Source organism: Zingiber officinale, chromosome 4A, assembly GCF_018446385.1.
Source record: "Zingiber officinale cultivar Zhangliang chromosome 4A, Zo_v1.1, whole genome shotgun sequence".
Classification (NCBI taxonomy): domain Eukaryota; kingdom Viridiplantae; phylum Streptophyta; class Magnoliopsida; order Zingiberales; family Zingiberaceae; genus Zingiber; species Zingiber officinale.
In genome coordinates this window covers 163,133,057-163,144,190 of record NC_055992.1, presented here as the reverse complement: position 1 = coordinate 163,144,190, position 11,134 = coordinate 163,133,057, and the positions used below count along the sequence as shown (strand labels likewise).

The following is an 11,134-nucleotide window of genomic DNA, read 5'->3' as shown; positions in this document are numbered from 1 at the left end:
CAACAGACACTTATGTGGGCCATCTTAGCCATGGGGTTGAGGTATAAGAGTAACCGTAATCTTCAACCTATAAACTCAACTCTCCTTGAATTTTTTCCTTTGGGATCCTCGGAGTACGGAAAGTTCTTCGTGAATGTACTCCATTTCGAGTATATATCATCTGCTAGATAATATCCTTTTATATATGATGTACCGTTTATCATGAAATTAACATCCGGAGCATTTCTCTATAGAACAGTGTTAAATATATAACGATGATTCATTAAGAGCATTTATATTATTACGTGATACTACGACGCCTAAAAAAGCATGTTATATCTGTAGGAGCGTTGACGGCCGGCTAGAATGGGGGGTTAGATAGCCTATAATCACAAAAACAAAATCAATCATTCTCAAACTCTTAAACTAATACTTGCACAAAGAATAAGCAGAAAATAAATAGAACATTAAAAGAAGAGGCACAGGTATTTACTTGGTTACAACCGATGTGGTTGTTAATCCAAGGAAGTTGAAGCACTAAATACTCATTCAGGCGGAGAAGCCTCTTACAACGTTGAAGCACAGAAAACATAAGCTTAACTCTAAATTACAACACACAAGTGTTGGAAGTGACTTTCTTAGTTCGTTAAAAAGCTTCTGAACCAAGGTTATATTTATAGCCTTGGTCGGGACGCTTGGAAGGGTTCCGGGGGCCCTGGGGGGATAAAACTTTATCCCCAACGTTTAGATCGATTAAAAGCTCGATCTTGTGAAAAAGTCAACTCCGAGAGCCCGATACGTTTCGGGTGCCCCGGACCCAAAAGTCAACTCTAGTTGACTTTTTCGGTTCGGGTCCTCTGCTCTGACTCTGGTCGCCTCGGTCCAGGTCTTCAACTCCGGATCCACTTGTTTTGGTGATCTCGGACATCCGGAAAATGACTCACCCGAACCCAACTTCCAATCTTCTCGAGCAGACTTCCGCTCCGGCTTCTTGTCCCTCGGAATCGCTGCGTGCTTCCTTCTCGTCCGCCAGCATACTCATCCGCAGTCTTCATCCCTCGGTCGCACCCCGTGCCGACCTTCTTGCTAGCTGCGTCTCTTGCTCTCTGAGCAATCTTCCGCTCCGGCTTTCGTCCCTCGAAATCACTGTACGCTTCCTTCTCGTCCGCCGGTGCACTCTTCCGCAACGCCTCGTTCCTCGGACGCACCGCGTGTCATCCTTTTCGCTAGATGTGTCTTCCGCTCGAGTACCTGTGCTCCTAAGCTTCTGCACACTTAGACACAAGGTTCAAAACACATATGACCTAACTTAACTTGTTGATCACACCAAAACAATCTTGGGGTTCCAACAATATCAACAAGTCTACAGACGCGACAACTTCAAAAATTATTATTGGGACGCCATAATCGCCTTTAGTAAAATGACCTTTCCAAGCAACGGGGTAATTCATCCACTCCCAATGCATGCAATTAAAGCTGTCCAACATTCCAAGAAAGTCACGTCTCTGCTCATGCATTTGAAGCAAGTGTTGAGTGTCAACAACGTTGGGTTTTTGCAAGTATCGTGCCCCAAACACATTGATCATACACCGACAGAAGTTGATTAGGCAATCAAGGACAGTTCTCTCACCCATCTGTACATACTCATCCAGAGAGTCGGCGGGGGCTGCATATATCAATTGACGAATAGCCACCGTGTATTTTTGAAGTGGCGACAAACCTTTCCTTTCAATTATGTCTCTCATCCACTGAAAATACTTTGAATGATCTGTCAGGGCATCGACTATGCAAACAAATAACTCTTTTTGCATGTAAAATCGTCGTCAAAAGACTTCAGCGTGAAATGTTGGAACATCTGAGAAGTAATCTCGGACAAGGCGAACATGCCCATCTTCACTATCTCGGTTCTCATATCTCCGATTTGTAGCTCTTCGAGAACTTTGAGTTTTTTGACGTCTCTATTCTTCTCACTCAAGTCGCGTAATCATCATTCGATCAACATTATCTTTTGCGTCTTCCCACATCTCATTTCTCTAAAATTCATGCATGTTATTTTCTCTAGAGCGATGGAGATCTTCAGACATTTCAAATACAATTGAAGTTTTAAGTGGTTCAAATCAAAAATATAATGGAATAGAGAATCATAACTTCCACATTGATATATATAGACTAATTTGTAACAGCTAGTTTATGATGGTTATTTTATAACGACTATTTTATAACGATTATTTTATAACGATTATTTTACAACGATTATTTTATAATGGTCATTTTATAATGACAATTTTACAATAGCTACTTTATAACAACTATTTTACAACGGTTATTTTTATAACGGCTATTTTATAATAGCTATTTTATAACGGCTAGTTTGTATCGATAATACAAAATAAAGACACTTTTATTTAAAAAAACTCATAAAGACCAATGTCAATAACTAAGAAACTTACATATCAACAAAACATAAAGTACAACGTAAATTAAAAAAATATATAAACGTCAACAAACGACAAAGACCAATATAAATTAAAAAATATAAACGTCCACAAATGACAAATTTATTATAGGTCATGTCTCTTTACAATTTCTTCAACTATTTTCATATACCAATGAAGTTGTTCCTCTGTCATTCCACTCATATCTTTCATAACCATATCATAGTCCTTTTGCTTTAGCTCGAATTCCTTAAGCGCCAATGTTTCTTTTTTAATATTGTTGCATTTGTTTCCATTCCGCGTTGAAATTTTTGTCTTCCTTAACTTTGACTTTATTCTTTCTTTTCATCTTCTATTGCCCTATTGGACGTGAGCAAATTTCATAGTCATCATCAGTATCCGGATTCGTTGAAGAAGTATGTGCTCCTAATTCAAAAATCCTCGCCTTATTGTCTGCATGACAACCAAGTGATTGGGGAGCTCATTTCTCACACTCTGTTATAATCTTCCATACGTGTTCGTACTTAAAAGTCTTATTCTTGTGTACCTTTTTCCATGTACATATCATGTGTGGCGCATCAGCATCACTTTCACTACTAGCCCGATTGTTGAAGAAATTATTGTACCATATATCTTGAGAACTTACCAATATCAGACATAATTCAATAGGAATGTGACTTTATTGATGTACATTCTCTTAATGTCGTACCTGCAAGCTGATTATCATTATAGTACGTGGTGGTGTGTTGCCAAAAATGTTTATTCTTTTGTGCATTACCAACTTTTGGGTCATTGGAAATAGTTTCCCAAACTCTTGCAAGACACTTCTCCTCGGTTGATCACATCACCTTAGCTCTATTACAAGGGTCATTCATTTCTTTGTCATCCTCCTCATCATCCTCAAGGTTAATATTTTCTATCTCAGGTGTCGTCGAATGTGGTGGAAATTGAGAGCATAGCATTGAAATTGGTGTTAGGGGCTCTCTATCGGATCCACATCCTCCCAAACTCACTTGTCGAGATTCATTCAACGGCATCCTCGATGGTGATGAAGTAGTAAATACTTGAGAAGGAGGTGGCATCATAAACTGACCATCAATTGAAGCATAATAAGATGGAAATGTGAAAAAGAGCGTCAGGAACAAAATTCGAACTTGTGGGATTATTTTGTGAAAATTGAGTTGCATAAGCAAAATGAGACGGATAAGGATTAAAAAAAGAACGTGATTGGGAATTTTAAGAGTTTGAACTTTCTGTATACGGATAATCAAATAAATTGTTGAATGAACCATTAAATTTTTTTAATCATTTAGAATAAGGAGATAGAAATATTTGTTGGTGCGGAAAGCATCAGATGATCGAACCTGTGTTTTGATTATGTCAAAGGGTCCAAAGTTAAGTTATCTTGTGATCTAACAAGGTTGATTGAGCTTGCATGAAAAGTCCTAACTGTTCTTAGACAAAAGTCCTAGTGGATTCTAGGCATGTGGAAAGATCGAACCTGTGTTTTGATTATGTCAAAGGGTCCAAAGTTAAGTTATCTTGTGATCTAACAAGGTTGATTGAGCTTGCATGAAAAGTCCTAACTGTTCTTAGACAAAAGTCCTAGTGGATTCTAGGCATGTGGAAAGATCGAACCTGTGTTTTGATTATGTCAAAGGGTCCAAAGTTAAGTTATCTTGTGATCTAACAAGGTTGATTGAGCTTGCATGAAAAGTCCTAACTGTTCTTAGACAAAAGTCCTAGTGGATTCTAGGCATGTGGAAAACCCTAGGGGATGGTAACCCTAGGTGATGAAAAGTCTTAGCCGCAGTTAGGTAGGTGGGAAAACCTAGGGGGAGGCAACCCTATGCCCTAGGGGGTGGTAACCCTAAGCGGAAAGTCTAGTCGGTCTAGAGGATCGGCCTAGCAACAGATAACTTATCCTGAGAGGAGTAGGTGAGGACGCGTTCTTCGGTGAGCAATGGCGTAGCCAGGTTCAATAATTATCCTGGGCTAAAAATGCTGAGCCCAGTAAAACTCAGCCAGGTTGAATAATTATCCTGGGCTAAAAATGCTAAGCCCAGTAAAACCCAGCCCAATATAGTAAGATTGAGACCTAAAATTATTAAGCTGCTTATTGGATGAGGCCTAAAATTACTGGGTATTGCTAGGCTGCACTGGGCTAGAGCCCAGCAAAGCCCAGCCTTGGCTACGCCCTTGCCGGTGAGGGAACAGTAGGTGTCAATTCGATCTATAGTTTCTGGAGGAAATCCGAAGTTAGAACCGGACAGTTCGAACGCTATCAAAGTTATTTATTTACATATTATCTGCTATGTGCTAACTTTATTGTGCATGAGACTAACACTTTGTGTAGGGTTAGAACGTCTGGATCGGTCGACCGAACCTCCAAGCAGCAATATCATAGTTCCAGCGAGCGAACCGAGCTCGACCAGGGGATCGGTCGACCGAACTTCGGGATCGGTCAACCGAAGAGGATAAGCGATGGCGTTGTCGAGCTGAGTTGATCGGACCAGATGAGTCGGGGATCGATTGATCGAACGACGAGATCGGTCGATCGAACGATGGGATCGGTCGATCAAATGACTGGATCGGTCGACCGAAAGAAGAAACTCTATCCGAGCAGCAGAACCAAGATTGGAAGGCTGACCGATTCAGGTGGGATCGATCGACTGAACCTGGAGATCGGTCGATCGAATACAGTTCGAGTCAAACATGATCTCGAGATTAGTATATCTTGATCATGTATGAAGAAGCTATAAAAAGGAGCCTTGAGCAGCACAACAAGACAACAATTTCTACACAAACGATCTTCCAAACTGTGTGCTACACCGAAACGACTCAACGACGCTTAGCTATTGTTCCGACAATCGACGAACCAATTCCTAATCATTTATTGTCGGTATAATCTGTTTTTAGTTTCAGTATTTATACTTATATATTTGTCAAGAATTTCGGATCTATAGTGATTGCCCAACGTAAACGATCAACGATTACAGATCTTGGAGTAGGAGTCGCTACAGACTCCGAACCAAGTAAAAAAAAATCTTGTTAGTGTTGTCTTTTTCATTTTTTATTCCGCTGCATTTATTTTGAATTTTTTAAAACGAATAAGAAAACAACGCACGCTATTCACCCTTCCTCTACTACCGATTCTATAATATTATGGTAGAGAAATTGTAGAGAAAATTTTAGATAGTAAGAAAATAAAAAATATTTACCTATTTATAAGTTAAAAAAATTATTGTTAAAAATATATATATATCAAATAGCTCATTTCTGACCGTTTTGTAAAACAATGACCATTGTTGAAATCGACCGTTGTTAAAAGTGACTGTTTCATTAAATTTTTTATTTAAAAAAATAAAAAAGTAATGATCGGACCGATAGCCACTATACGTGGAGCTCATGCCCACTGATTTTTTTTTTTTTTGTTTTTAAATTACTAAAAGAATCTTCAACGCAAGCTTTGTTAAAAGTTTGTAAGATTTAAAATTTTCATTAAAAAAGTTTTTATTATTGTGTAGGTGAGATTTGAAGTTTTTAATTTAAGAGCAAGTTTAAATTTTTAAATTTATTTTTTCTTTTAAAGGTGGAGTCAATAATTAATGTACATGACCTTTTTTAAATAATGTAAAAATAAATTATTTCATGAGCTAATTATAATATTTCAGTTTATAAATAATTAATAATAGTTAAAATTATATTTTAAACAAAATAAATGTATTTGAGATAAGTTAAAAAAATATACAAATGATTATAATTAAATTAAATTTATAAAATAATTAAATATTAAATAAAATGATAAATTATATTAAATAAAAAATTATAAATAAATAAATTAATTAATTGTTAATTATAATTAAATTAAATTAAATTAAAGATTATAATTAATTAAAATATCAAATGAAAATTATATAAAGATATTAAATGAAAAAATTATATGCAGATTTTTTTAAAAAAAATTGTAAAGAGAATAATAAATTTGTATTGAAATTGATGTAATATATAGAGTCATACAACTACAAGTGGAGAGAATTATAAAAAAAATTTACTCAAAGTTTTAACAATCGAAAATATTTCAATAAATTTTTATAATGTTAATATGATAGGTTAGAATTCTAAAAAAAAATCATTCAAAACTTTAACATGACAGATGTCCTCAAAATCCAGCATATGTTGAGTTCTTGATTTATATAACTTGCATCCTTTGCAATGCTATTGGGTTTAAAAAATCCAACTTCCTCGGTTTTGTAAACCGAGCCTCTTGGTTTTGTAAACCGCGTTGCAGTTACCCTAAGAAATGTAGCTCAACAGGTTAATATTTCCACTAAGTAGTATACATCAAGCAAGAGGTATAGTAAACAGAGGCAAATTATTTGCAATAACTACATATTGTCGGCCGAACACCATGAGATGCAAAGAAGCCTAAGGAGAAGAACCACAGGATATCAGCAGCAGCGGCGGCGGCGGCGGCGGATCTAAATTTTGGCGTGGTGAGGTTTTTTCTGAGTCGAGTCAAAATCCTGTGGCAGCCATTTCCTTGGGCACCAACTGCGCAGACTTTTGCAAGATTGGATTTTGGTGGCTTGCGCAGGAGCCTGCAGCGTCAGAGGAGCGGAGGAGCGGCCACCACTGTTCCAGCCGCTGTTTCCTCGATTGCTGGCGAAGGTTCTCCTTCTGCTGCCGGACAAGGACGCCGATGGCCTTGGCGTAGTTGCTCGAGTCGTGGTCGCGGAGGATGGTGCCCTCGGAGCCGTAGGCCCGGGGGTCGCTCAGCGTCTCCAGTGGATGGGGAGAGTTGATGAAGGCCCGCAGTGCACTTGCCGATGAGCCTCCTTGGCGGATGTTATTCCCGTCGAACATGTAGAGGGCGGATTCTTGCGGCAGGAGAGGGTGAAAGGGAGACGACTCGCCGTCTGGCTGGAGGATGTACGTCCGGCCAAGTGGAGAATACAAAACCTTCTGCTACACCAAATACCGAGTTAACAGCAATACAGAACCAAAAGGATAAGCAAGAAATCCCACTGCTCTATCCAAACGACTGTCCGGTTTCAGAAACAGTAGAATCCCAAAAACCACATGATTTTGGCGATCAAATGAGAGCAATCAATAAGTAGTTTACACTTCACCTACAAACTCCGGTAGATGTAGTCTTACGAAAAGAGCATGAGAATCTTCCACTATGAGAAAGAGTACCTGATTGTTAAGGCAAGGGTGGGATCGAAAGACGCCGTTAAGCCGCTTGAGGAGTAAAGCGACCTGGTCAGGGTAGTCGCAAGAGAAGGCCCTGGGGACGATGTCGCGGTGCATCATCACGGAGCGGAGAAAGCCATCGTCCAAGCCCAGAGCCTGCAGGAGCCTCTCGCCGCCGCAAAACACGGACGGCGTGCCGAAGGTGACGACCGGGTGAAGGTGGTGGCGCTCCACGTTGCCTCGAGCCAGCAACATGAGGGCGACAAGGATGCAGAGGCTGCCGCCTAAGGAGTGGCCGGTGAAACGAAACCTGGCGCCGTCTCCGTATCGATGGAGGTGTTCTTCGATCTCCGGGAGGAATTGTTCGTATATGCCCTTGGCCGCTTCGTAGATCCCCCGGTGAACTAGAGCATCCATCCCCTGTTGGTGAAAACGTCAAACACAATCCAAGCGCAAAACTTACTACGGAATCGGTGAACTCTACTCTACCTCGAATTTGGTGGGCTCGAAGAATAGATTTGCTTGCCAAGAAGCCAGCGAATCGGACCCCTGAAGAACAGAGCCAATGTGTTGTAGAAGAAGAATGGGAAATATTCCTCTTTCAGTAGACTGTTCAGTTTCAACTCACCTGGATCACAAAGCAGCGGGTGCGCGTACCAACATCGTCGCACACGAACCACTCGCACGGGGAGGAGTGGAGGGAGCGGAGATCCTTAGCGGCCTCCTGCCTCGCCGCCTCCTCTGCCGCCACCACAGCCGTCATCGTGGAGGCCGCCACGTACGCGGCCACCTCGGGGTTCTTACACCTACGACCGTTGGTAGGCGCCGCATCACCGCAGGCATGCGGCGGGCGGCGGTGCTCGACCCCGTTTTCGCTGGCGAAGGAAACGTTGACCCGAGCGCCAGAGTGGACGTAGGAGGCGGCAGAGGCCGCGACCTCGTAAGCAAGGGACGAGGTGACCGCGGCGGCCGTGGGTGAATTGGACCGAACCGCCGAGGGATCCTGGGGAGGCTTCGGAGACCCTCGCGGCGGCCGCGTGGAGTCGACCTCGAGCTTGGCCCTGATGGCAGCTGCGGACTTCTTCTCCAAGGACGAGGTCACGAACTCGAGGCGGTACCACTCGCGCAGCTCGTCCACCTGACATGTAGGCCCAATGCGGCCCATTAATTCCTTAGTTGAGCTTTCATGGATACGACAAACAACATAAAGAATGTGTACGTGACAACCGATCACATGCATAAAAATAAATAAATAATAAGTTGCCTAATAAAAAATTTGCGATTTAAAAAATTGGAAATTGAAAAAAAAATAAATAGCTGTGTCAAATGAGAGCCGTTGGAATTGAAATGAAGGGTGGAGATTGAAAGGGGCTTCACCTTGATCTCTGTGATCTTGTAGGCCTTGTTGCAGAGGAATGCGAGTTGGGAGAAGAGCTTCGTTTCCGGCCATGTCACCGGCACAAGCAAATTTGCGAACGATTCCCGATCCCAATCGCCCCGAGCCCCGCTCGCCGCCGATGAATCGTCGTCGTCGTTGTAGCTCACGCCGCAGTACTCATCTTCCTCCTCCTTTTCGGATTCGGTTCCGTGCTTCGCGTCCTGCTGCTTCTGCCGATCCCTCCATCGTCTCCGGAGTTCCAAAATCCGAGACACCCAATTCGCCCGCTGGCGGATCTCCGCCCCCGCCTCGGCCTCGATCTCCTCCACCAGCCTCATTTCGCCTTCGCCGGCGCCCGCCGCCTCTTCCTCCTCATCCTCCTCGAACATGAATGATCGGATCGTGTTGGAGATGACTCCGCCGAAGGGGATCAGCGCCCCCACCGACCTGCTGCTCTTCAGCGACGGCGGCGGGGCGGCTGCCGCGCGGGAGACGGACAGGGAGCACCACAGCTGCGGCGCGGACTGCGTCCGCCGCATCCGCCCGGCCATTCCCTCCACCGCCACCCCCGGAGACAGACCGTGGACGCCCACCGCCGCTCGCGCCATCATCACCGGCGCCCGTCGCGGCTCGATCGATCTGGATCGGAACAAAACGAACCAACTTTGACCGGTCAAACGGAGAGGAGGGGTTGTCCACCGCTTCCTCACCTCTGTCCTCCGCGGCAAATCTCGATAAATAGAACCCCCCACGGGCTCACCTAAACAGAATGACATATTTACCCTCAACAAAACCAACGTTCCCCGCACCCAATTTCCTCAAATAGAAGGGTAAAAGTGTCAGAAAGGGCAATCAGAGGTAGCAAATAACAAGAGCGGGTGGTTGTCGCGCAGCGTTAATTAATTGCGCGGAGGCTCCATCGAAATCTCCGCCCCGTACCTCCAAATCAGCAAGCAACCGAAAGCTTCGGCGTCCACGATTCCATCGAGAAAAGCAATGCCGCCGGAGTAGTCAGAAGTCAGAAAACCATCGTCGACTCCGCGGAAGGAAACGGAGCGGATACACAAGCCATCGATTCCGTCGGGGATTCAAACACTTCTTTAAAAAAGGGTTGCCGGTGGAGGCGGCTGTTGGCCAATTAGTAGGTAGTGGTCGCCGGTGAAGTAGTTGTCTCCGGCGAACTGTAATAATAATAAAAATTACGCCGGACAGGATTAAAAAAACAAAAAAATCGAGTACATGAAACTTTTCCCACAGGATAGAGAAGACAAGAGGAGGACATGAAACTTTTTATTAAAATTTGAATATTAATCCTTCGATATCTAAACATTGGGCGTTATATAGAACACAACCCGACTCAAATAAGGAAAGAAACAAATAAAGAATTATAATTAACAGATTTTAATTTTAATTTGGTATAAAAAATATATTTTTAACCAAAAAAGTAAGTTAACATAAGAATCTTAACTCAAATCTTCTTTAAAAAATATTAAAATATAAAATTATTCTAAATATTTTAAAAAATAAAAATTACTAAAAATAATAAAAAAACCTTAAAAAAAATAAACGGTGAAAATTAGGACGGTAAATTTAACAGTTACAATTTTAATTTGTTTTTTTTTTTTAAAAAAAGAAATTTAGTACTTGATTTTAGGTCACCGTCCCCTTTGATAAAATGTCTAATTCCATTTAAACGTAATTTTTTAAATTCGAACCTGATTCTAAGACCGAGATGTCGGCGGGGAAGACGAACACGTGGCGGCTGCATGCCAGTAAGAGATGGGGGGGGGCATGTTGTGTACGTGTGCATGGCGGATATGCGTGGCTGGTCATGCACCACCGAGCACGCCGCCTGTGTCTCGCTATGTCGGTCAGCGCAATTAATTTCTTCCAGATTAAAATTAAGCCGGTTTTAATTCGGTTTGTGATAAGCTACAGCTCAATCAACGTACTTAGGCCGGTCGCCAAAGTTTGGAATTGCTTCCGGATGATATAATCTTCCTTGATGATTTTGTTATGAATTCGGGAAGATAGAACACTAGAATCATGAAAATTAAATGGTGATTGATAATGTCTGAAAGAAGAATAGAAGAAATCCAAACCTGTCATTTACTCCTGCAAGTATCGATCATCGCATATTCGAATA

General features: G+C 42.1%; 1 protein-coding gene across 1 annotated transcript; it reads right to left on the bottom strand.

The window, feature by feature from the left end:
* Window positions 1–6,720: 6,720 nt before the first annotated feature.
* Window positions 6,721–9,732, bottom strand: LOC121972183 (phospholipase A1 PLIP1, chloroplastic-like). Its single transcript, XM_042523860.1, has 5 exons — window positions 8,988–9,732; window positions 8,239–8,748; window positions 8,100–8,159; window positions 7,614–8,030; window positions 6,721–7,379 (listed from the first exon to the last, which is right to left on the bottom strand). The coding sequence occupies exons 1-5, from the start codon at window positions 9,597–9,599 to the stop codon at window positions 6,933–6,935; spliced, it is 2,046 nt and encodes a 681-aa protein (XP_042379794.1). The 5' UTR covers window positions 9,600–9,732; the 3' UTR covers window positions 6,721–6,932.
* Window positions 9,733–11,134: the final 1,402 nt, after the last annotated feature.

Coding starts and splice junctions, on each gene's coding strand:
- LOC121972183 (XM_042523860.1), bottom strand. CDS start 9,599: ATGATGGCGCGAGCGGCGGTGGGCGTCCACGGTCTGTCTCCGGGGGTG. Junction 8,160..8,238: donor CCCGCTGCTTTGTGATCCAG/GTGAGTTGAAAC, acceptor TCTGTTCTTCAG/GGGTCCGATTCGCTGGCTTC. Junction 8,031..8,099: donor TCGAGCCCACCAAATTCGAG/GTAGAGTAGAGT, acceptor TTTCACCAACAG/GGGATGGATGCTCTAGTTCA.